Genomic DNA, 27,140 nt, shown 5'->3' on the forward strand with positions numbered 1-27,140 from the left:
CTCCCCTCTCCCACTCCGGTACGCAGCGGGAAAGAAGGGATTTCATCTAATCCGAATCAGATTAGATTTAATCATCTTCTAATCTATAAATTAAAAACCCTAATCTTTGCTTAACCATCTTAGCCCTCTTCTCTCTCTCTTCTTCCTCCCTTCTTTCGCTTCTTCTTCACCGTCGGAGTCACGCCGTGGAATTGGCCTGCCAGAGCGTCGTCGGAGTAAATTGGGACCACCACACTCCTCCCCGGTAAGCCCTCTCTCATCCCTCTAGTTTAATTTAAATTCAAAGAGATAGATTAGAAATACCTAATTTTGGGGGTTTTCGGCCTCATCGGCAAATCTGGCCGGCCGGCGGCTTCGAGTCGCAGCCGCTACCCCTGGATCCCATCAGAAGCTGAGGGTGCGCCAGCGAATCTTCGCCGCGGCGGCCGCCGGCGTCGTCTTCTTCTTCTTCTTCCTTCTCTTTCTCTCTTTCTCTCTCTCTCTCTCTCTTCGGTTTGGAGAAGACAGACTCGGGCAACCCGAGTCTGGCTTTCTCCCATTAAGTTTTTGGATTCGGGTCGGGTTGGATCCGAATCCAAGGGACCCGACCCGAACCATTAATCTGGTGGGCTGCGGGTTAGCCCGAGCCCAATTCAATTAATTCGGCTGGGCCTCGGCCCAATCCGATTTAGTTGATTTCTTTTGGATTGGACCGGGCCAGCAGCCCAGCCCAATCCAATGGGTAATTTTAAACCCATTTTAGTTCTTTTTGGTTTTTTTAAATTTTAAAAATATTGTTATTATTCAAATTAAAAATTTGAATATTATTTATTATTTAAGGTGGTGAATTCTAGTACGTGAGCTAGAGAATTGAGGTTTCGGTTGTTTTGCCTAGACTCAGGTGAGTGGGTTCACTCACATGTTTATTTTATTGTATTTCGTATTTTTGTCAGAACATGTAAATTTTCTGTGTGCAAATCTATTTATTTCATCAGTACGTGCGAAAATTTAATTGTTTTATTTTCTGTGTGCATTTAATTATTATATTCAGTACATCACCATACTTCGTGCAAATATTGAAATTTGTGAAAACAAAAATGAGACTAGTATTGATACAACCTAGAGAACAGTCCCGGTATAAATCGTTTGCGATTTTCCGTGGTGACTCAAGTCTATCTGGAAGTCCAGGGGAAAGTCCTAAATTAGATCACTGCGGTGACTTTCTTAGGTGACTCTGGCGGGGTTAGGGAACAGTCCTAGGAAGTATGAGAAAATTTCCTAGGTGACTCTAACTTCTCTCAACGGTTAGAGGAAAAAACAGAGTGTGTTGATCACAGGGTGATACCCTCTGATGACCCTAACCGGATCAGCTATGAAGAAAAGTCCTGAGCGTCATCTCGAGGTGACTTCTAGTTGATGTGGATCTACAGGGTTTAGACCCATTGAGACATATGACAGTATAAATATCAAAAAGATGTTAATATGTTGAAAACGTGCAAGGTTACAAGTTGTGACATTTCTCTATTGTTATCATTGTTATTATGTAGAGAGCATACCTATTGCATATTATGATGGATATTGTTGCTTTTAGTTTAATTTATTCAGCATTAATATGTTTTAAAATTTATTTGGTTCGAGTGGATTCCACTCACTGAGCTATAGTTGTTGGCTCACGAGTTCTATTTTTTTTGTATTTGTTTATTTATTTCAGGTAATAGTCAGCGGGGCGACTGAGCGTGATGTACCCGGATTCCACCTCCACTTAGGATTCACCTATTTACCTTTCCGCTCTTTTAGATTTTGTGCTTTAGATTAGAAGATTTTATTTTATTTTATTTTAGTTTAGAGACTCAAAAACATTAACATTGTTTTTATTTTTATTGCATTTAGTGATAAAATTTTAATAAAGCACATTCTCATTTTATTTATTTATCTTGTCATCGTATACGTAGAGAGTATTATTAAGGCTTCGTGCATATTGAGATGCATGGCCGGTCATGATTCCTATTTCGGGTCGTGACACTAACCGAATCAGCTATAAGGAAAAGTCCCAAGCATCATCTTGAGGTGACTTCTAGTTGATATAGATCCAGAGAGTATAGACCCATTGAGACAAATGACAGTACAAATATTGGGAAGATATTAATATTTTGAAACTGTGCAAGGTTACAAGTTATGACTCTATTGTTATCATTGTTATTATTTAAGAGCATGCCTATTACAAATTGTTATGTATATCGTTGATCTTATGTTTTATTTAACACTATAAAATTTTAGAATTTATTTGGTTTTCGAGTGGATTCCACTCACTGAGCTATAGTTGTTGGCTCGTGGATTTCTTTTTTTTTAATCTATCTCAGGTAATAGTCAGCGTGGCGACTGAGCGAGACGTACCCGGACCCCACCTCCACTTAGGACCTATCTATTTACCTTTTCGCTATTTTGGATTTTATGCTTTAAATTAAATGTTAACTTATTTCGTTTAGAGACTCAAACATTAACATTGTTTTATGTTCATTGCAATTAGTTTAAATTTAATAAAGCAGATCTTCTTCGTTTATTTATTCTTGTCATTGTACACTTAAGAAGTGTTAGTAAAGCTTCGTGTATCTTAAGCATATTGAGGTGCATAGCCGGTCATGATTCTAATCCGGGTCGTGACAGATTTGTCCAACTTTAGATACGATGAGAGTCGGTTCAAGCAAAAACTAGTTAATAATTCCGAGACTTCTGATCATGAGTCATAAGATCTTCAAAGAGCTATTCAGATTACACCTTGGTGGGAATATAGAAGGTTCATAAGAAAACTGAACCATCATTGTACTTTTGAAAAGATCTTCACAAGCAACTCCATCTTTATATAATTGGATTCAATGGATCTGCACTTGCATTGATTCCAAAGTTATGTAACGTACGATCGTGTTGATATGAGGAAAAACAAGGAGGTAAATGGCCCACAACCAATGAGAGAAAATATAGGGTGTCTCACAATCTGCTTTCCAATCTCTCTGTGTCATTTTCCATGTTAGCGTGATTAGTAAGATGGAAGAAAAATAAAATTATAAACCTAAGTTTTGGGGAAAGGAAGATTACAGTTAGGTCATCAAGGAAGAAGCTAATCCATTGATTTTAAAGGAGAAGCGAAGAGTAATCTTGCACAAGGATATTTGCATCATGGAGTTTCTCCTCAGCCCTCAGTACATAGATAAGTGGACATAAACAAATCCCTATGTAGCTAATCTAGATCTTTCCTAATAGTAAGTAAACTGGGGCTTTTCTCAATTTAAGTTACCAACCAAATGATCCAACTCTCCCAGTAAAATTGGGACTGTTTTCAATCTAAATAGGCATATATTAGAAAAGAAAAAAGAAAACTCAAAACCTATTTTACCTAGTTTGCATAATCAACTTACCTGGTCAATTGAAGTTATGCCTCCATTTAGTGTAAACTGAACTTCCGGGAAGTCACGCAACAAAGCAAAATAGTACTCATATCTGCAAGTGAATTTGTAAGAAACATGATATAAGTATGAAATGGAAATACTTATCAAATTAGAATATAAGAAATGATATGACCAAGAGCCTCAAGATTTCCTATCCCAGCATTACAAGTCAAAAGGACAGCTTGTTAACCTCGACAAGTAGGCTATTTCCATTATTTGCACAAAGTATACATTCCTTATGGCAAAGCCAATTTGACATAGTTGATATTAGTCATGTATTTATACATATTTTGCAAGAAATGTTCTCAATACTCATTTATGACTTGTTAAATAAGTACAATTGGAGTACCAAACAATCAAAATTTTACATAAATAACTAAAAGATTACACAAAGTAAACAATATGAAGCACATTGATAAACAAACAGGTAATATGTAGGTCGAAAAAGAGCCATTTCAGCATATCTACAGAAAAGATAAAGATAATTAATCTTGAAACTACCTTGTACCAACACCACCCAAAAATCTGGAAGTTCCACTAAACTGTCATCAAAGTGTAAAACTAATCATTCACGTCTTGCTTGCTCACAAGACAGCATTAATGTGAATATTAGCATAATGCTTGGGCTCTTATCATGCAAAGAGAAGCTCAACTCTGGTGATTGATCCACCACCAGGAAGAATTTTTTGACAGTTGTGACAAATTACAAGGAAATCTGCAGGGAAGGAGGCTTAAAATGAGGAAGTGCCAAGACAACTCAATTGATAATTCCAGAAATCAGACAAGCAAGATTGTTGTCCTAGTGAACTTTACATCATATTCTATGGCAGATAAACAAAAGATGATTGTCACCAGGGTGCCGGGCAACGTTACTATACTCGTTTAGATTCTTATGGCAGCCTTGATGGTCATAAAAGAAATTAAACAAACCTCCTAAAACACTGATTTAGATTCATTTGTAGTGCACCTGAAGTAATGGACACTAGAAAGTGACTTGCCAGTAAATTAGTATAAATTGTGGAATGTGCATTCCAAGATCCATTTTTTAGATAATAATAGAAGACTAATTAGGGCAGAGAATATTGTTCACTCAGTGAAAACATAATAATAATAATAATAATAATAACCATGTCAATAATATAAATGTATTAGAGTCTTAAACAACAATAAAAAGGCATCACAATGATATATGTAAACCAAGGGCAGCTGAACATGTGGACCTCGAAAATTTTTTTTGAAAACACTCATAGGATACACTCTAAAATGAGGTATAAAATACCAACAAACTTTACTCATGGTCAAGGATGGCCGTGCCGACCAGCATGGCACATGCCGGTCAGCACTTGCCGTGCCGGCGGTGTACCGACACTTGGCACGAGGGTGCCGCACGGCACCCCTCCTAATGCATCGCCGCTCACCATCGACCTCGTCGTCGATCGCCGATCGCCGCCCGCTTCGTGCCCTAGCCCCCGAGAGAGAAGAGAGAGATCCGGATCCGAACCCGCAACTTAAGTTTTTAACCCTCTCTCTCTCTCTCTCTCTCTCTCTCTCTCTCTCTCTCTCTCTCTCTCGATCTCTCTCTCGATCTCTCTTCTCTCTCGGGGGGCTAGGGAACGAAGCGACGGCAACGGCGAGTGGCGGGCGGCGATCGGCGAGCAATGGTGATGGCGACGGCGACGGCGACTACAATGGCAAAGGTGAGTATCTCTTACCTCTTTCTCTCATTCTCTTACGGCACGGCCGGCAAGTGCCACGGCACGTACCTTGCCAACCGATGATCGGCACAGTCCGTGCCTGTGGCACAGCCATCTTTGCTCATGATACTTCCAAAATAAAAAGTGATGCATCATGGCCACAGGGAGGTAATTGAAAACGTCCTAGATGGCCAATAGCTGCTGGAAAGCAAGGGATGCGCTTCCTAATAAGCTCCCTAACCAACATTATTATTTCAGATACTTTCTGGAAAGTTCACCACTGTACATACATTTTTCCAACTTCACTATGGCAAGAATATCTCAAATTAGAAAAGTTCAATAACTGATTTAAGCATTGCTTATTCAGAATTATGTTTTTCCTGTAACATCCATCAACCTACGTTTACAAAATAAAAGCTGTTGTTATGTCAGATAATCTGGTGAGCAAGCTGGTAACTGATCCACTAATAAGTTGATAAACAACTAAATGGTGCAGAAAAAATGTGCCTGATAAAGCATCTGTTGTGGTAATTAATCTACGAATAGCAAATATTGTACACATAACATCACAAATGAGCATCTTGAACGGATGTTTCCACTTTTCCACCATAAGATCAATACGACTTCCACATAAATCATACATACTTTAAAGGTGGAATCTTGCGATTCGCAGCAGGAGATAGGCCATTGAGCAAAGCCTTTCGTGCATGTATGATAAAATGCCTGCTTGGAGATTTAGAGATTACTGTATCTACAAAGCCACCTAAAGGAAGCAAACAAAATTAGTTTAGAAAGTTCCATGTCTAATGTACAGTAAGCACAAAAGCGTTGGTTGTTAAGAATCTTAAGATCAACAACTATTAGCTACATTAAGTAAAAAAGGGATTTACAAATTGAACCCAAAGTACCGAACAATTTCAGTACATATGGCGCAAGACGATTCCACATATCAAGGTCGGAATGGGATATTCTACTCCCAGTCAGAATGAAGTAAAACTGAAAAAGAAAATTTTCTTGGAGTGTTCCCAACTGTGTATCTTTTAGTATACTGTAGTAGAATTTCTAAAAAATTCAACAAGGTACTTATCAATGTTGATTAGCTATGTATTGACTGACAAAGAAAATCCTGGATAAACACTAGTACCATGACACATCACCTATTCACATAAATCTATGATTTCATAGGCTAGACACATTTCAAAGTTCAAACAAACTGATTAACTGAGAAATGTATACCTAGTTTAGAAATACAGCAATGAACCAGGGATGAGACAAAAGTCTACATCTTGTATGCATTAGCAAGAATAAAAGGATTGCATGCTCAGGCTTCTTAAATTTACCGGTGAGCATAATTTCTAAGGTATATACAAAGAAATAGTAAAAGTGAAGGTGAAAATAAGTAGGAAACAGTAGAAGATAAATCATGTTTAAAAGTTACGCATCAAGCAAAAATCCACATTATGCAAGGTTCTAATATTGATATCGGTCATTAGAATAAACTTATATATATTGGCAAAATCGGCAATATTGGCCATTTCGACCACTATATTAGATATATTTTGGTTGCACACTATATTTTAACTACTTAATTTCTAAAAAATAATATAAAATATAGAAAAATCTAAAAGTTCAAATAAAAATGATAAAGGTAAGGAAATTTAGATTACTCGCATAAGATAGTAATAACATAATACAAAGAGTGAATATACCACAAAAAAAATGAATTCCAGGTGCATTTCACAAATACATGAGCACATTGTCAGCATCACCGTGGAATAGAGGTGGCAGGACAGCCACTTCCAGATGAGGCTAAGTATCACCTTTGCAACAGAAATGATCAGATGGGGTGTTAAAAGGAATGGTAAAAAAGAGTGTAGTGAAGGAAAAAATAGCAACAATCAGGGAAGAGAGAGAGAGAGAGAGAGAGAGAGAGAGAGTAGGAAGGAAACATACAATGTCATGCTCAAGACATTAGGACATCAAATAATGATGTCCCGACTTGGATTTAGTTAGATCAAATTTATGATGCAATTCATATATATCAAAATTTTGTGTTTATGGCCAATGCAAAATACGTCAAACCATGGTGTATAAGCAAATAAACATTTGCATATGTGCAACATAATTTACACAAAGGAACACTTCAATTTCATAAGGGAGAGCTAACTTGGTAATCCTAGTTGTTGACCTAAATAGTTCATGAAAGGAATGATCCATTGCATCAACCATATTTACCATGTGCAAAAACATATATATAAAAATTCAAGTAATTTGAATTTTTGGAGAAAAAGATGTAGAGATAGTTGATGCTTAATAGCCCACCTTAGATCGAACATAAATAGGCTCCGCTAAGGTTCCGCCTAGGTGACTGCCTTAGCATTATCTCATATCATATTTTAGCATGTAGATTGACTTTGAAAATCAAAATTGTTGTACATATTGATAAATTAGTGCGTTCTAATAGCCTAATGCTTAGGTGCTACATGATCCCTTGTCCACCCGTCTACCATCTATAGTTTTTTTAAACCTTGATTTAAGAGAAGAATTACATTATAGACACTACATTTACACAAAATTATAGTTTACACACTATCTTTTTGCATTTACAATTCGGGCCCCATGTTTTGGACTTTATTCTTGTAAAACAATCCCAACTATGGCTTATGAAAAGGTATCAATGGATTACATTATATTTTCTAAAAATACTCTACTTTAGCTCTCTAGAAGATACACCCTCTTAAACTATGAGAAAATATTATTGGAAAACCAAGTTGACTCTAACATAATAGTCCTTCTTCAATATATTTTCATCAACTCCTGTTAACATTGGGTGATAACTAAGCACATTTCCATAAGCAATGCATACATTTGCATAACAGGTGCATATCTTTTTGTGCACAATGCTTCGTCTATTTAAGCAATGTAAACTTTGTATTTATACGCAATGCATACATATACAACATATAACAATAAGCAACATGAGGTCTATGTTTGCTAATGTGATTATAAAGTGGAATTAATCTGCAAATCATTCTTTTCACAGAATTTGACCTCATATTTCTCCATAATTTTAAATTTTGAATTTCCTAATTGAAAGTTAAAACAATAGAAAAGAATCAGCGAAATATAACTAGCATGCTACAATTAGCTATTGTCAAAAAGACAAAAGAATGAATATGTAGAAATTACAAAAAAAATTAGGAAAAATTGGGGAATCACTACTGTTACATTCCATCTTAGAGGCGTCTTCTTTAGCTAATTAGCTACATTTTACTTTTTCCAACCATATAGTCTAGGTTCAGATAGTTTCAGCATAAGTATAAAGGTGGTAGTATGGGAAGATAGTTGCCAGCAAAAGATTCCATTTAGTGCCACTACATCAACATCAAGAAAGGATGATTGCAACATGGAAGGTTGGAAATGTCCTAAGTTGCAACAGAAGAAATAAATGATCCTAATCTAGTGTTTCACAGCCATCAATTATTGAAGGACAAGATAAACCACTATATGGTGGCATCTTAATCGTCAGATAAAGAACAAGCATACAAGAGTAAAATGCAAACAATTGAAGAAGTTGTAAGCAAATCCATGGATCAGTTGGTGCTAAATTGGAGTAACAAAGTCTATAACTATGTTCATAAAGAGTGAAATATCAATTTGACTATTTGAGAGACAGATTGTATTTTCTTTTAACTCGAAAAGTTATTAATTTGATGAGCGATAACTAAATTCAATAACTTCAATTGCAGTCGATCATGTGATACAGTCAACAAGAAGTTTTTCTGCAGTAATACAATATTTATTGGGTCCATCGGACTCTTCCTTCCAGTATTGATTAATGAAATGTATGAAAAAGTTACAAACTATTTCTTTTCCAAAGTTCATGTAAGAAGGCCTGTAGTTATTTAATATTAATTCCAAGGACAAAAAAATTAAGGGAACTCACAGAGTTCTTCATATGAGTCGTGATCATCGACTCCAATTCTGCATTTTACACTAACAGGAACGTCACAGTTTGCAGCAATAGCTGACATAGCATCCCCAACAAACTTAGGACAAGAATGTAAAATTCAGGTTAGCAATATTAAAGAGAAGAAATTAAAAGGTTCTACATTGTATTCTTCTTTTCTTATGCTGATTGACATTAAACAAACCTCAGGGTTAAACATTAAGCGTGCACCAAAGCAACCATGACCAGCAACTTTCCCACTTGGGCAACCACAGCTGAAAGAACATCATCATTTAGGATCATACAAATGAAAAATATATACATAATGTAAAAGTTAATAGAAGAAGTTTAATATGATATCAAACTTTAAATTAATCTCGTCATAAGAATAAGCATTTGCAAGTTCAGCTGCCTTTGCCAAGTTGTCCAAGTTATTTCCACCAATTTGCAGAACGATAGGGTGTTGTTCAGGAGGAAATGCCAAGAATCTGTCCTGTAAATTATATCAAGATATAAGCATATTACTCTTCCCATAATAGCTATCAACTATTGAACATAAATAATTAAATATGAAAGGCATTAAGACATTCGACTACTTCTATTAGCCTCAAAATGGAAAGTTTATCTCCTTTGTTATACTCTGGATTCTCAATCATTTAAAACATATAAATCCATAATGTAAAATGTGTTAGAAAAACCATACCTTAATATATGAGAAAAAAGATTAACAAATCAACCATGTTAGCAGAAAAAGATCATGAGACATGTCAAGGATTACCGTGTCGATATCCTGTTGGCATGCTCTTTGCAAATTCAGCAGTCCCCAGTGTGCCACTATTGGCACGTCTCTAAAATCTAAATAAGTGTTTTAGGGTATTTATACATATTTAACTTATAATATGTATTAAAGCCTATATTAGAATATCTTATCCCTTAATAATGTTGTAAGGACCTAAATATAGCATGTAAGAACAGGAAGAAGAAAAAAGGGGGTCCCATATTAAACTTTAAATCTCTAGTAAAGGTTCAAAAACTTATCCTATAAATTAGAACCCTAACCCTAGTATTTCTCGGAGGAGTGGTCAAGAGATTTCAGCTATTCAAAATCCAAATCTGATCTCCAATAAAGGTTCAAAAACTTATCCTATAAATTAAAACCCTAACCCTAGTATTTTCGGATACGTATTCCCCTTCCCTTCGGAGCACCCACAATCGAATCGAACTGTCAGAGCATCATAGGAGCAATAGGAGACCACCACACGACTCTTCTCCTACCCCTCAATTTAATTTAAGTTTAATAGGTAAAAATAGAAATACCTAATTTAGAGGATCACGGCTTCGTCGGCTAATCGGGTCTACCGGCGGCTTCGAGTCATTGCCACTCGTGCTCAGGAGCATTGCATCATGAGCCGCGTGCCATGGTCGCCTTCAGAAAAAGAACTCGTGGCTCAGGTCGCCTCCAGCTAAGGGGAAGAGGTCGTTGGGCATTATCAGCAACTTCTCTACCTCGTGATGGTTTGCGCGGTCGTGCGGGTGGCGCGGAGTTTGGGCTGTGGCTGACGGACCGTTATTATTGTTACTTAAAGAAGATATTTAGTAAAATTGTCATTTTATATTATTGAATTTGAATTTTTATTTTGTGTTCTAACCGGCTTGATCCAATTCGTAGCGGTTCTGCACAAAATTTGGAATTCGCAGGTGGAGGCACAGATTCCTAAGTATAGGATAGAGGTGATGATGTAGTGGAGGCCAAGTAATTAATGGAGGTGGCTCAACAATAGATGATGGTGGTGGTGGTTTGGGGATGCGGATGCGATAGATGATTAAAGGCGGTAAAAACCGTACAGGAGGTAGAGACAGTTAAGATAAAGAGACAAAGGGGGAGAAGTAGGTCTGCCCTACAGGACTAAAGGGATCGGCAGTAGAGGGAGATTAGAAACTAGATGAGACCGTGCCAACGGAAGAGGTGACGCTGGTTGGTGAAGAGGGAGGAGGGAGATGTAAAGGCCTGCGGCCTAATTAAGAGAGATGCCAGGGCAAAAGCCAATTAATCTTTCATTCCAAGCATGCCTAAGATATAAGCCATAAGGCCCTACTTATAGAGATTAAATCGAAAGGTCTAAAAAAAATTTAATTAAACCAGCCTTCCTTATCTTCTCGGATTAACCCTTTGTTTTGCCGTAGATAGATTCTGAATCTAGAGAAGTCACAAATACCAAAGTTGTAGATCTGGAGGTTGGTGATCTAATCCAACTAGTTCGATATTATTCGGATATCTGTAGAATATTCTACGAATATTTTTCCAAAACTACGCAGAGTTGGATTTAACTAATTAAATAAAATCCTAACATACTGACACTTTACTAAACCACATAAGAATAATAAATAAGATAACTAGACTTGATCTATCAAGTCCAATGTCTTTCAAGGTGATCCGATCTAGTCCGAATCACATCATAATATTATAAATTTTAGATTTATTTAGCTTTTGGGTAGTGACTACTCACTGAGCTATAGTTGTTGGCTCATTGATTTTTTCTCTTCTAATATTTCAAATAATGGTCAACGTGACGACTAAATAAGATGCATCAAGACCCTACCTCCACTTAGGACCTACCCTTTACCTTTCCGTTCTTTTGGTCTTTATTTTTAGACTATTTGTTAATTCAAATTATTTAGAGACACATTAGTGATGACATTGGTTATTTTCATTACGATTAGGTTAAATTATATAAATCAAATTCTTTCTTTTATTAATTCTTATCATTATGTATTTAGAAAGTGTCAGAACCAGAGAAAGAAAAAAAAATTAATTGGGGGTTGAGAGAGGAGGGTGCACGTGCTCTACCCATGCAGCCCCTCCCCTCTCCCTCTCCAGCACGCGACGAGGCCCAGATAAGGGGGGATTTCATCTAATCCAAATCGGATTAGATTTGATCCTCTTCTAATCTATAAATTAAACCATAATCCTCTCTCTCTCCTTAACCCCCCCAGCCTTCTTCTCCTCCTTCATTTTCTTTCTTTTCTCACCGTCAGAGTCGTCACTATGGAATCGAATTGCCGGAGCATCACCGGAGGAATTTGGGACCACCACACTCCTCCCCGGTGAGCCCTCTCTCATCCCTCTAGTTTAATTTAAATTTAAAAAGGTAAATTGAAAATACCTAAATTGGGGATTTCAGCTTCGCCGGCAACTCTTGCCGGCCGACGGCTTCGGCTGCTGCTGCTCGTGCTCGAGAGCTCCAAGTCGTTAGCCTTGCGCCATGGATGCCTTCTGGAAGAGCCCTCATGGCTCCAATCGATGCCAGCCTCAGCGTCGGCCGTCGGTGGTGAGTCGTCCTCCACCTTGTGTGGAGGATGAAGAGAGAGAGAGAGAGAGAGAGAGAGAGAGAGAGAGAGAGAGAGAGAGAGCCGAGAGGTTGAGGGTGGTCGTGAACCGCTACCGGCAGGGTCGCCGACGATCACTCCCTCCCTCAACCCTTCTCTTCCTCGCATTGGTCGTAAGAAGAAAAGGGGTTTGGGTAGGGCTCGGGTTTAACCCGAGCCAACCCTTTTCTTTTAAAGTTTGGGTTCGGGTTCGGGTTGGATTTCGGATCCAAAGACCCGACCTGAACCACTTATTTGGGTGGGTTGCGGGTTAGCCCGAGCCCAATCCAATTAATTTTGGCTAAGCCTCGGCCCAATCCGATTTAATTGATTTCTTTTTAGATTGGGTCGGGCCAGCAACAGCCCAGCCCAATCCAATGGGTGGGTTAAACCCATTTTAGTTTTTCTTTTAGTTTTTTTTTAATTTTAGAAATATTGATATTATTCAAATTAAAATTTTGAATATTATTTATTATTTAAAGTGGTGATTTTTAGTATGTGAGCTAGAGATTGAAATTTCGGTTGTCTTACCTAGACTCAGGTGAGTGGATTCACTCACATATTTATTTTATTATATTTCGTACCTTTGTTAGACCATGTAATTTTCCATGTGCAAATTATTTATTTCACCCTTACGTGTAAAAGTTTAATTGTTACAATTCCTATGTGTAACTCTATTTATTTCATCCGTACATGCAAAAATTTAATTATTATATTTTCTGTGTGCATTTAATCATTATACTCAGTGCATCACCATACTTCGTGTAAATATCAAAATTTATGAAAAGAAAAAACGAGACTAATATTTGTACGACTTAGAGAACAGTCCCGGCATAAATCGCTTGCGATTTCCCATAGTGACTCAAGTCGATTTGAAAGTCCGGGGGAAAATCCTAAATTAGATCACTGCGGTGACTTTCTTAGGTGATTCTGGCGGAGTTAGAGGAAAAGACAGAGTGTGTTGATCACAGGGTGATACCATCTGATGACCCTAACCGGATCAGCTATGAAGAAAAGTCCCGAGCGTCATCTCGAGGTGATTTCTAGTTGATATGGATCCACAGGATTTAGACCCATTGAGACATATGACAGTATAGATATTGAAAGTATATTAATATGTTGAAACCGTGCAAGGTTACAAGTTATGACCCTCTCTATTGTTATCCTTGTTATTATTTAAAGAGCATGCTTATTGCAAATTGTTATGAATATTGTTGCTACTAGTTTAATCTTTTTCAGCATTAATATAATATAAAATTTATTTGGTTTTGGAGTGGATTCCACTCACTGAGCTATAGTTGTTGCCTCATGGATTCTATTTTTTTTTTGTATTTATTTATCTATCTCAGGTAATAATCAGCGGGGCGACTGAGCGAGATATACCCGGACTCCACCTCCACTTAGGATCCACCTATTTACTTTTCCGCTCTTTTAGGTTTTATGCTTTAGATTAGAAGTTTTATTTATTTAGTTTAGAGACTCAAAAACATTAACATTGTTTTATGTTATTGCAATTAGTTTTAAAATTTAATAAAACAGATTTTCATTTTATTTATTTATTTTGTCATCGTACACGTAGAAAGTATTGATAAGGCTTCGTGTATCTCAAGTATATTGAGATGCATGGCCGGTCATGATTCCTTTTTCGAGTCGTGACAATATTGGTATCAAAGCTAAAATTGTCATTTTAAAACACCCTTAGAGTTGTGTGGAGATCCGGTGGCATAAGCTCAGGTTTGTTATGAAACTTTTATTATATTTAGTAAAATTATTCTTATCTTATTTATAAATCTTGAAGGGGCAATATGTATACGCGTCGTCGTCGACGACGAGCTACGACCCAGAGTTTATCTCCTGACAGGAGTAGGGACTGCTATTCCTGGTTCGGAATCGAAAACTGCTCCTACCCAAGCTCCTACTCCTATCCAGACTTCTACCCCTACCCAGATCCCTACTCCTGCCCCAACTTATGCTACTCATACAGTGGTATCAGTGCTTCAGACCCTTCTTCAGGCCGTTGGAGGACAATCATCACAGACTTCGGCTACATCAGAGTCAAGGCCCCTTAGTCTAGATAGGGGTACAGTGTTTGAAAAAATTTTGAAGGCATCTCCACCTACATTTAGAGGGACCACTGATTCGATTGAAGCAGAGGCATGGCTACTGCGAATCGAGAAGATATTGCGAATATTGGATTGCTCAAAGGATCAAAGGGTTGCCTTGACGACCTATATGTTTGAGGATCGAGCAGAGCATTGGTGGCAGATGATTGAGTGCTAGTACATTGGACGAGAGAAGGAGCTGACCTGGGAAAACTTTAAGAGGATTTTCTTCGAGAAGTACTACCCTTGAGCCTTAAAGAAAAAGAAACATGATGAGTTCTTTGAGCTGAGACAGGGAGGCATGTCTGTGGTGGACTTTGAGGCGAGGTTCACCGAGCTGTTGCGATTTGTTCCACATATAGCAACGAGCGAGGAAGAGAAAGTTAGCTTCTTCGAGGGTAAGTTGCGGCCAACCATCAGAGATAGGATATCACTATTCCAGTGTCAGACACTTCTAGAAATGGTGTCTAAGGCACTCCTCGCCGAGAAAAATATTGGGGAGCTTCGCCAAAAACGAGAACAGCAGTATCCACAGAAGAAGCCGAGGAGGTACCAGGAGCAAAACAGAGTAGGTGGTCAATCGTCTGAACAGCCCTTGAGGACCGGGAGTGGACCAAACCCTTCTAGGGGAGGTCCCAAACAGAGTCAGCTTAAAATTTGCACGAGGTGTGGACGCTCACATTCGTCTAGTGTTGGATGCAATGGAATACCACAAAGCTGCTACAACTGTGGAAGACCCAGCCACTTAGCGAGAGATTGCAGAGCACCACGTGGGGGATGGCGTCCGACTTCTCAGCAGGATCAACAGCATCGACCGTCCCAGTCTGGCACAACGAACAATAGGCCTCCAACAAATAGCAGAAATCCAGGAGCGAGGCCAGAGAATAAAGGAAGAATTTATACTTTGACCCAGGAAAAGGCTGAGCACTCACCATCCGTGGTGCAAGGTATATTATCTATTTCTTCCATACCAGCTAAAGTCCTTATAGACTCTAGAGCCTCACACTCTTTTGGTTCACCTGATTTTCTTTCCTTATTACCTATTGCACCTGAGATTATGGAATCATATTTAACAGCGACTACACCCATAGGGAGGACCATACTTTTAAATCTTATTTGCAGATCTTGTTTAGTAGAGATAGATGATCAGAAACTTCCAATAGATCTTATTTGTCTGGACATGCATGATTTTGATGTTATACTAGGTATGGATTGGCTATCTGCACATCATGCTATAGTAGATTGTAGAATAAAAAGGATTACATTTTCTATCCCGGAGAAGCCAGAATTTTTCTTCCAGGGTGAGCGAAAAATTCCTACGACCAGTATTATCTCAGCACTTCAAGCAAATCGATTAATGAAGAAAGGATGCCTAGGTTTTTTGGCATCGGTAGTGGGCGTGGAGCGTGCAGAGCAGGAGATTCATGAACTTCAAGTGGTAAATGAATTTCCAGATGTTTTTCCTGAAGATCTACCTGGTCTTCCACTCGATAGAGAGATAGACTTCACCATAGATCTGCTTCCTGGCACTGAACCAATATCAAAGGCACCCTACAGGATGGCACCAGCAGAACTTAGAGAGTTGCAAACCCAACTTCAAGAGTTGCTGGATTTGGGTTTTATTCGTCCGAGTGTATCACCTTGGAGAGCATCAATTTTATTTATAAAGAAGAAAGATGGATCGATGCGTCTTTGCATTGATTATCGGGAGTTAAATAAAGTCACTGTGAAGAACAGGTATCCACTACCCCGGATCGATGATTTTTTTTATCAACTGCAAGGCTTTCAGGTCTTCTCAAAAATCGATTTGAGGTCTGGTTATCACCAATTGAAGATCAAGAATGAAGATATTGCAAAGACAGCATTTAGGACTCACTATGGCCATTATGAGTTCTTAGTGATGTCTTTCGATCTTACAAATTGACCTGCAGCTTTTATAGACTTAATGAATCGGGTTTTCAAAACCTTTTTGGACCAGTTTGTTGTGATATTCATTGACGATATATTGATCTATTCCAAGAGTAGAGAAAAGCATGAGGAACATCTAAGAATAATACTTCAAAATCTTCGTGAGGAAAAGCTTTATGCAAAGTTTAAGAAGTGTGAGTTTTGGTTGGATGAGGTGGCTTTCTTGGGACATATAATCAGCAAGGATGGAGTCAAGGTGGATCAAAAGAAGATCAAGGTTGTTATCAAATGGCCGAGGCCTACTTCAGTATCTGAAGTACGCAGTTTCCTTAGATTGGCAGGCTACCATAAAAGGTTCATGGAGGGATTTTCACGGATTGCCTTGCCACTTACTCACCTCACCAAAAAGGGGTGAGATTTGAGTGGTCAGATGATTGTGAAAATAGCTTCCAAGAGCTCAAGCAGAGATTGATTTCAGCTCCTATCCTTTCACTTCCGACAGAGGGCGGCAACTTTGTAATTTACAGTGATGCATCTTGACAGGGTCTCGGTTGTGTTTTCATGCAGCATGGAAAGGTTATAGCTTATGCATCTAGACAACTTAAGATTCATGAGAAGAACTATCTTACTCATGATTTTGAGTTAGCTACGGTGGTTTTTGCACTAAAGAATTGGCGTCACTACCTTTATGGAGAATCTTCTGAAATTTTTACTGATCACAAGAACCTCAAATATATTTTCACTCAGAAAGAACTTAATTTGAGGCAGCGCAGGTGGCTAGAATTAATCAAGAATTATGATGTTAGTATTAATTACCATCCTGGGAAGGCAAATGTGGTAGCCGATGCTTTGAGCAGGAAATCATCAAAGGGGCACTTATCAGCACTTACTTGTCAGCAGTGCATTATTGAAGAATTCAGACGCCTGAAGATTGAAGTAACATCAAATCCAGAGAGAGTAGCTATTTGCAGCCGGCTAGTGATCAACCCTACACTTTTAGATCGCATCCAGGCTGCTCAATTAGAGGATGCCAACCTCAAGAAGATCTTGGAAGGATTAGAAAAAGGAGAAGCACCTGGCTATTCGAGATCAGATGAAGGATTAGTCAAGTACCAGAATCGAGCCTGCGTCCCATCCAGTGAGGAGTTAAAGAATGAAATTATGTCAGAGGCTCACAGTTCAGAATTCAGTATCCACCCAGGCAGCACAAAAATGTATAGAGATTTGCAAGAAAACTTCTGGTGGAATGGCATGAAAAAGGACAGCTAACTTTGTAGCCAGATGTCTTACTTGTCAGCAAGTCAAAATTGAGCACCAAAGCCTGCAGAGATGTTACAGCCTTTGCCTTTATCGGAATGGAAGTGGGAGGATGTGACTATGGACTTTGTTTCGGGACTTTCCCGCACTAGATCAAATCATGATGCAATTTGGGTGATCGTTGACAAACTAAATCTGCTCACTTTTTGGCCATTCGTATGACTTACTCCCTAGATCCTCTTGCACAACTTTATATTAGGGAACAGTCGTAGAATGAATAAGAAAATTTTCTAGATGACTCTAACCTCTCTCAATGGTTAGTGAAAAAGACAAAATGTGTTGATCACATAGTGATACCATCTGATGACCCTAACCGGATCAGCTATGAAGAAAAATCCCGAGCGTCATCTCGATGTGACTTCTAGTTAATGTGGATCCATAGGGTTTAGACCCATTAAGACATATGACAGTATAAATATTAAAAAGATGTTAATATGTTGAAATTGTGCAAGGTTACAAGTTGTGACTCTCTCTATTGTTGCCATTATTATTATTTAAAGAGCATGCCTATTGGATATTGTTGCTTTTAGTTAAATTTTATTCAGCATTAATATGATTTAAAATTTATTTGGTTTTCGAGTGGATTCCACTCACTGAGCTATAGTTGTTGGCTCATGGATTCTTTTTTTTTGTATTTATTTATCTATTTCAGGTAATAGTCAGCGGGGCAAATGAGCGAGATGTACTCGGACTCCACCTCCACTTAAGATTCACCTATTTACTTTTTCGCTCTTTTAGATTTTATGCTTTAGATTAAAAGTTTTATTTATTTCGGTTAGAGACTCAAAAAAAAATATTAACATTGTTTTATGTTTATTGCAATTAGTTTTAAATTTAATAAAGCAGATCATTTTATTTATTTATTTTGCCATCGTACATGTAGAAAGTATTAATAAGGCTTCGTGTATCTCAAGTATATTGAGATGCATGGCCGGTCATGATTCCTATTTCAGATCGTGACAATTATTATAATGAAATAAATCTTGAATTTAGCCAATTATTTCTTATTGCCTTTATATTTTCTTTCAACCGTTAGATCGTCTTTATCTTTATAGAAGTAAATCATAGCCGCAGAACCTCCAAAGCTTCCAAACCTTAGCCACCCTTCTCCACTACGAGCCACCCTACTATACAGCCGTCCACAACTACCCTTGGCCATCTGCTGCACACTGACGACCGCCGCAATGTCGGATAATTATAATTCTACCATATGTCAACCTTCCTCCACAATTTTAATTTTAATTTTTCATCCTGACCTCTGATTTATGTGAAACGAAAACTATTAGAATCTTAACTTCTGAGGCTACCAACACAAAAATTATCTTATGCCTAAATCAGTCCAAATATGATTCATAACATTGGTATCTCGAACGATGATTAACATGCGATCCAAGACAAATGAGGAAAAAGCAATCATGGAGGAACAGAAACTCATCTTTGATCCTGTGAGTGTTTTCCCGGTGCCACCGCCAGCTATGGTACCAAAAGATAGGCTACGGAACAATTCCTTCAAGATCTGGATTTATTACAGGAATCAGTCCGCGCAACCGTGGGAAAATATTCACCAAATATTCTCCTATAATCAGAAAATTACGAAACAAATTGGTTTAGATCCGTAACTCCCTAATCTACAATTTTTGTATTTACGCCCTTCGTAGTTCGAACTACAACTAGGACGAAAACACAAAATAACACAGATGATAGTGGTGATGATGGGTCGAGTTGATGTTAAGGTTATAGATGATAATGAAGATGAAGGTGGATGATGGATGTAGTTAACGGATATAGACAAAGGGGAAGAAGTGGTCGAGATCCCAAAGAAGAGAGAGGACTCGACAGACGAGGGAGATTAGAAGTTAGAAGAGACCTTGCCAACGGTTGGGGTGAAAGATTGGTGAATAGAGAGGAGGGAGGAGGAAGAGAGAATAGAAAGAAGATAGGAGGCAAGAAATCAATAACCAATAGCATTATGAATTTGGCTGCCATCCACACCTTTATAAAGGCTAGCTAACAGGCCCTAATAACAATAACCCTAATCCTAGTGCAATCCCGTCGATCGCGTTCGAACGCGCCCGATCGCATTCGAACACACAAAAGGTGTTCTCTGTATGTGCGAACGCGATGCAGGTGTTCAAACGCGCCCCACCGCGTTCGAATGTGCATTTCGTGTTCTCTGTATTTACGAACATGATGCAGGCGTTCGCAAGAGCGTTCGAATGCGACCCCTCCTGCGTTTGAACGCGACCTACAGGAACTTTATTTTAATGAAAATAAACAACTAATGCAATAAGAAAACACTCTAACAAGGTGTATCAGCCCACCACGCTTCCCCCACCTTACTCTCAAGGTATAAAGTCGGGGAAACGCTCCAAGATATCAATCTCCAACTCCCATGTCGCCTCATCGGATGGCTTGCCAAGCCACTCGACTAGAATCTCTATCTCTGATCTGGTACTATGTCGTCGTCGATGCCTAGCAAGTTGTGAGAATAGAAAAAAAGGGTTGAGAGAGGAGGGTGCATGTGCGCTGCGTGTGCAATTCCCTCCCCTTTCCCTCTCCAACACGGGACGAGGCGCAACGAAGATCTCGTCGAACCCGAATCAAATGACCCCCCCTCCCCCAAAGCCTCATTTTCCCTTTTCTTCTTTTTCTCCTCCTTCGTTTTCTTCTCACCGTCGAAGTCACGCCGTGGAATCAACCTGCCGGAGTGGCACCAGAGCCATCGAAGACCACCATGTGACTCCTTGGTAAGCCTTCTCCCATCCCTCAATCTTAATTTCAGTTTAATAGTTAAAATAGAAATACCTAATTTGTAGGATTTCGGCTTCGCCGGCTAGTCGCATCGGCCGGCGGCTTCAGGTCGCTACCTCTCCACCACTGGAAGCCTCTTACCGTTAGCCTCGTGTCGTGGGTGTTCGCCTTTGGAGCCCTCGTGGCTCCGGTCGCCATCGGCTATTAAGTCGATCGTCTACGATAGGTTCTCCACCTCGTGAGGACGACGTCGCAAGAGAGAGTCAAAGGGCTTGAGGTGTACTGTTAAACCGTCGCTGACGATGGTTGCTGGCGGACACTCTCTCCCTCTATACTTCTCTTCCTCACGTCGGTTAGGGGAGGGGAAGGATTTGGTTGGGCTTAGGTTTAACCCGAGCCAACCCTCTTTTTATGAATTGCTGGTTCGGGTTCGGGTCTAGATTTTGGATCCAAAGACCCGACCCGAACCACTTAATGGGGAGGGCTACGAGTTAGCCCGTAGTCCAGTCCATTGTTTTTTTTTTTTGCTGGGCCTTAGCCCAACCCGATTAGTTTATTGGAGTGGGTCGGGCCAGCAGTAGCCTAGCCCAATCCAATAGGTAATTTAACCCATTTTAGTTCTTTTTAATTTTAAATTTTAGAAATATTGATAGTATTCAAATTAAAAATTTTATTATTATTTATTATTAAAGATGGTGATTTTTAGCACCTGAGCTAGAGATTTGAGATTTCAGTTGTCTTGCCTAAACTCAGATGAGTGGGTTCACTCATATTTATTTTTATTATACTTCGTACCTTTGTCAGACCACATAATTTATTATGTGCAAATTATTTATTTCATCCTTACGTGTAAATTTAATTGTTATATTTTCTGTGTGCATTTAATCATTACACTCAGTGCATCGCTATACCTTATGCAAATATTAAAATTTTAGTGAAAAGAAAAATGAAATTAGCATTGGTACAACTTAGAGAACAGTCTCGGTATAAATCGCTTGCAGTTTTCAATGATAATTCAAGTCTATCTGGAAGTTCAGGGAAAAGTCCTAAATTAGATCACTGCAGTGACTTTCTTAGGTGACTCTAGCGGAATTAGAGAACAATCCTAGGATGAATGAGAAATTTCTTAGGTAACTCTAACCTCTCAACGGTTAGTGAAAAGGACAGGGTTTGTTGATCACATAGTGATACCATATGATGACTCTAACCGGATCGACTATAAGGAAAAGTTCCGAGTGTCATCTCGAGATGACTTCTAGTTGATGTAGATCCACAGGGTATAGACCTATTGAGACATATGACAGTATAAATATTGAAAAGATTAATATGTTGAAACTGTGCAAGGCTATTAGTGCCGACGACAAGAGGCTTCTAGTGCCGGGGTCGCCGACGATCACTCTCTCCCTCAATTCTTCTCTTCCTCGCGTCGGTCGTGGGAAGGGAGAGATTTGGTTAGGCTCGGGTTTAACCCGAGCCAACCCTTTTCTTATGAGTTTTGGGTTTGGGTTCAGGTTTGGATTTCGGATCCAAAAATCCAACCCGAACCACTTAAATTGGGTGGGCTGCGGGTTAGCCCGTAGCCCAATCCATTGTCAAGGCCCAGCCGGATTAGTTTTTTCTGGAGTGGGCCGAGCCAACAGTAGCCCAACCCAATCCAATGGGTAATTTAACCTATTTTAGTTCTTTTTAATTTTTAAATTTTAGAAATATTGATATTATTCAAATTAAAAAATTTATTATTATTTATTATTAAAGTGGTGATTTTTAGCCCGTGAGCGAGAGATTTGAGATTACAGAATATAAAATTAATTCGATCAAAAATAAATAAATTAATTAAATAAACTTACAGATTATAGAATTGAAAATTCTAAATAGTTGAGTCTAATGTTAAACACTATCTCCTTAAGACCAATTCGCCCTCCACCGATTGCTTCTAGAACAGTGGATGCCAGTCTCCCAGAATACAACGACTGGCTTGCACTCGAAAGGAAGCAGCTATTCGAATAGCTTGTTAAACCTAAATCGTGTTGTGCTCTCTCTCAAATGCAGACTCGACCCAGACTTAGAAAAAATGAACCAAATTTTTGTATATAAAATTATGCAGACTGACAGCCTATTTATAGAATTAAACAGGCTCGCAAAAGGATGCAAATGGTCACGAATGGATACACCATTTTGGGTCTAAAACTAATTAACAGTTACAACGTAAAGGGATACACCATTTCGGGTCGAGTTCAACCAATTGTTCATCGAAGGGACACACCACTTCGACTTCGGGCAAGTTCAACCAACCAACCAACCCGAACCAAACCAAATTTGAACCCGTATCAGGAAAATAATTAAAATTGGACTTGACCCGTGCGTGCGAACCGAATCGAGCCGAGCCGGGCCGGGCAGCGCGCGTGTGAGTTAAGTTGCATAGTAATCTTTACCCACAAAATAGGTACTCCTTTTGGGGCATAAAGCCCATAAAAAGTTTGTTACTTATATACCATACTAACATTTTTCAAATATCTAATATATTATTAAACTTACTTTTTTTTTACTTTCTATTGTCATAATACCCACTTTAAAGCCAATTTTTATTCACTTCTCTTCATGGATTTGACTAAGTGAATATATGACAATAAAGTACTCTTTGAGCTAAATTAATTCCACCATTAAACCATCATTAATAATGTGTGGACCCCACTTAAACTTAGTTCAAAGTTCATAAAAAAATCATGTCAAATACATGAAATTACCAACACTTCCTCCTATGCTATGTTTTCTTCCTCTTTCTTCTTTGTTGCCTTTAGAATTGTCGTTGCTGAAAGTAGAAGAAGTTTTTAGGGGGCATTTGGTATTCCTCTTTCTCCTTTGTTGCTTTTCTTCACATCTTTGGAACTGGAAAGAATTCTTTCATGTTTCTCTTCATCTTGTTCCTATTTTCAATCTACAAATTATCAAAGACAATAAAGATATTGATTTGTTGAAACCTAGAACCTGTCAATTCTTGGAAGAATGGACTTTGAATCAAATCTTGGAAATATTCAAAAATGGTAGCGACTACAACCTAGTAATTACCCAAAGTTTCAAATTATTAATTATTTTATTACCATCTGTAATTCTTTTATTGTTAACTTTTATTTTTCTTCACCTCAGAAATTATATAATTTGCAACACATATAGATCTAGATATCTGTCTTTCCATAACATAGCATATTCAATTTGTGAGCGCATTTACTTCATACATATTAGATCCAACTCCTAGGTTGTTCTACACTGCACCAATGAAATCAATCTCTGCATTCCCTTTAAGTAGAAGGATTGCAGAATATACATGTTTCACATCAGCTTAAAGTATTACTTTTCATTTTAACTATTATATGGTACATCCTACACTCTGGTACAAGCTTGTTAAGGTCTGATACCTCATTAGTTTACAATTGTCTACAATAGTAGGCTAAACCTAATGAATTACAGAAATATTAGACAATAATTTAATAAATATATCAAATATATAATTAATTATAAGCAAACATTGTTAAAATTCATTTGGCTTCAAAATCTGTCAATAAGTACAAAACATCAAGCAAAACAGATAATATTTTACAAATATTATAACAAGAATTTGCGAACTTTGTATTCATGAATTTATTCAACTACCAGAAAGCTCAGGACCCAGACAATAGTATCCTTACCAAATTATCCTTTTGGTGAACAATGGTTTCTGCAACAACCATTTCCGTGTATAACCAAGCATGTTTTGATATGAGTCGTGCAAGAGTTCTGAAATGATTATCCGTCCAGTCCATCATAGGGGCCACACTGCAAAGAAAAGCAGCTAGTGACCACAGAGTATCTTCGGAATTCAGAGAATAATTGCTGATATTCTCTATATACCTGAACCAAGGAGGAAGATACTTTCTACTAACCACAGAACTTTCCACATGACTTGAACTTTTAAGACTATGACACTGAAATCTTCTATATTGGACACAAAATCTATTTAATATAGTAAATGATCTATTTCGATGAATAGTGAGGCTATTATAATCAAGAGGAACCAGTATAGAAAGCAAGCTACATGCAGCAGACTTCATCACCCAATCAGAATAGGTGCCTGCCTCAAGCAGAACCTGCATGAATAAAAGAACATATGACTTACTAGAGAGTACACTGTGCAAATAATACTGAAAGTTGAATAAATTTTACTGCTACAAGGGCGGTAACAACTAATTACATGGTTAATTAGCCTACAGAGATGTCCTTGTTTGCAGTTCTGTTAAAATAAGACTAAGAGAAAGAATCCAAAAGCACCAGGTTAGCAACCTTAATGATTTCAAATATAGTATGACAACCCTATAAAACCAAAGCAAATTTGGCTTATTGGAATAAAAATGATTGTATGAAGACATTTTACATTTTATGTATCTGTAACTCAGTTTGTGGCAAGACTCCTGTAACCATTGCTCACAATTAGAGATGCGATATGATGACCTAGGTTTAAAACCAATACTTTTCTTTTTGTAGCATTTGGACATATACCTTACATGCAGTTGAAATTGCACTAATTACCACGGAAGGGAAAACAGCATCGGTTCATCATTCTTCCAACTTCTCTGTGCATAATGGTAGAAGAATAAATAAATCTTATTGCTGATAATATGCATCACTAGCTAAGTGATCTGCTTTAAGATAGATAATATGTCATCTCCTTTGTGGGCTAAATAACTTGCACCTGCAAATATTTATTCTACATTTCAAACCACAACCAAGTTGTTGGGCGTCAATCTGCAATGTTTCCCATCCTCCAATCCCCACCGCTTACTCATCTCACACTAATAAAAAATCTAGTCTTGCCCTCTATTGCATTAGCCAAGGCTTTCATCCATTATTTCATAATGCAAGAGACTAAATTTCCTACATTTGCGCATAAATTCTAATAACAATTTATGCAAAGCTTCAGTTGGAAAATTCAAAGGGAAGCAAAAGTTTGTTTTCATATCCTGTTCTTTGGATGAAGAAAAAATGAATGGAAAATAAAACTATACTAACTTAAACACAATATAAAGGAGATTTCCAGACTAGTAGACTACCGCCGCTATAAAAGAGTCACTCAAGCTTGTACGAGAAGATAAACAGATTATACGATAGTGTAAGGAGGAGATAGTTTGGAACCGCTATTTGCTGCTTCCCTAGTTTTAATATGGAACAGAATAACAACTTTACAAGGTCACAGTTTACGCCAACTCACAGCCTACAAGACAAACTTTTTCATTATAAGGTTTTCTTCAAATAACCCTAGCTATTACGCTATTCTCTTTTTTCTTTCTGATTAATACTATTACTAATTTTGACGGTACCCTATGACTCCGTAAACTTAGTTTTATATAGGTGGATAAACTTAGGGATGTAAACGAGCTGAGCTTGAGCAAGCTGAACCCAACTCGACTGAGGGGTGGAAAAGTTCAGCTCGACTTATCACTAGCTCAATAAGGCTCGAGCTCCGCTCGACAGCTCGAAGTGGCTCAGGCTTGAAAACTGTTCAGACTTCAGAGGTCAAGAGAAAACAAAGTTAACCAAAAAGTAAAGGCATACAGGGAACTAATTTTGACATTTTACTTGTTATAACAAAAGAACAACTTTGAGTGTGATTATATACTAGATCAGTAGGAAGAATCAACTTAATTCTTGCTATACATTCAGATCTGAACTTTTCTCCTTACTCTAAATTGAGACAAGAAATCTTTATGGATGCCTTGATAGTTTGCACTTTTTTTTAATAAAAAGAAAGGGCAAAGCCTACAGGAAGAGAGAAGTAGACGCATGGTAATTAATCTGCCATTTATCCGTTGGTTTGGTGTTGTTTGCCAAGCATGGGCTGTAGGAAAACAGGGCGAATGAAATTCTTTGAATGGAGCACAGCGACTCAATGCCTAGGTGAACAGAAATGTCTGAGCAGAAATCAGACTAAACAGTGGGTCGGTGAACAGAAATCACAGCTTGGACCATGGACCTTGGAGTCTTGGAGATACCTTTTAATATGGGAGCTTGGAGCTTGGAGCTTGGAGATGGCCGATGGGAGCTTGGAGATGATCGAAAGGGAGCTTGGAGATGGGCGATGGGAGCTTGTAGACCACTAAATACCGTTTCGGTGGCGATGGCCGACGGGAGCTCGGAGATGGAGATGGGTTTCGGTGGAGATAGATTCGGTGGTGAACACGGAGATGGGTTTTTGGCGGTGAAATGTGTTCCAGCAGAGAGAGTTTGGGGAGGGGAATTTGAGAGGTTCATGGGATTTTACTTATATAGACATCATCCTGTCCGTTGCATTTTAAAAACAATATCTATATATATATATATAATATACAACTCTAACTGCCCGGAGTTTGAGTGAGCCAATGCTAGCTCAGCTAGAGCTCTAATATCCGAGCCCATGACCTTCCGAGTCTAGGAGCTTTTTTTGAAACCGATACTTCTCTTTCTGTGGCATTTGAACATATATCTTATATGCAGTTGAAATTACACTAATTACCACTGAAGGAAAAACAGCATGCAGTTCACCATTTTTCCAAACTTCTCTACGCATAACAATTGCAGAATAAATAAATCTTATTGCTGATAATATGCATCACTAGCTAAGTGA

General features: G+C 38.3%; 1 protein-coding gene across 9 annotated transcripts in view; it reads right to left on the minus strand.

Annotated features, from left to right (window-relative positions):
- The window catches only part of LOC140776394 (uncharacterized), a 41,647-nt gene extending 14,863 nt beyond the window's left edge, over positions 1-26,784 (minus strand). For 3 of the 9 annotated variants that reach the window (XR_012106879.1, XM_073120089.1, XM_073120091.1), the window contains exons 1-7: positions 24,395-24,651; positions 24,193-24,319; positions 9,431-9,558; positions 9,271-9,340; positions 9,063-9,165; positions 5,762-5,879; positions 3,393-3,474 (exon numbers count right to left, since the gene is read on the minus strand). Coding sequence is in view for 8 of the 9 variants with exons in the window: in XM_073120089.1 (XP_072976190.1) it covers positions 3,393-3,474; positions 5,762-5,879; positions 9,063-9,165; positions 9,271-9,340; positions 9,431-9,558; positions 24,193-24,319; positions 24,395-24,636 (870 nt within the window). In the remaining variant the exon portion in view is untranslated. Of the gene's footprint in view, positions 1-3,392; positions 3,475-5,761; positions 5,880-9,062; positions 9,166-9,270; positions 9,341-9,430; positions 9,559-24,192; positions 24,320-24,394; positions 24,652-26,529 lie in introns of those variants that run through there. The other 6 variants (XM_073120096.1, XM_073120092.1, XM_073120090.1 and 3 more) reach the window with 6 other exon arrangements.
- Between the last annotated feature and the right edge of the window lie 356 nt (positions 26,785-27,140).

The sequence above is a fragment of the Typha angustifolia genome, chromosome 14 (genome assembly GCF_048772165.1).
Source record: "Typha angustifolia cultivar Huaian chromosome 14, ASM4877216v1, whole genome shotgun sequence".
NCBI classification, from domain to species: domain Eukaryota; kingdom Viridiplantae; phylum Streptophyta; class Magnoliopsida; order Poales; family Typhaceae; genus Typha; species Typha angustifolia.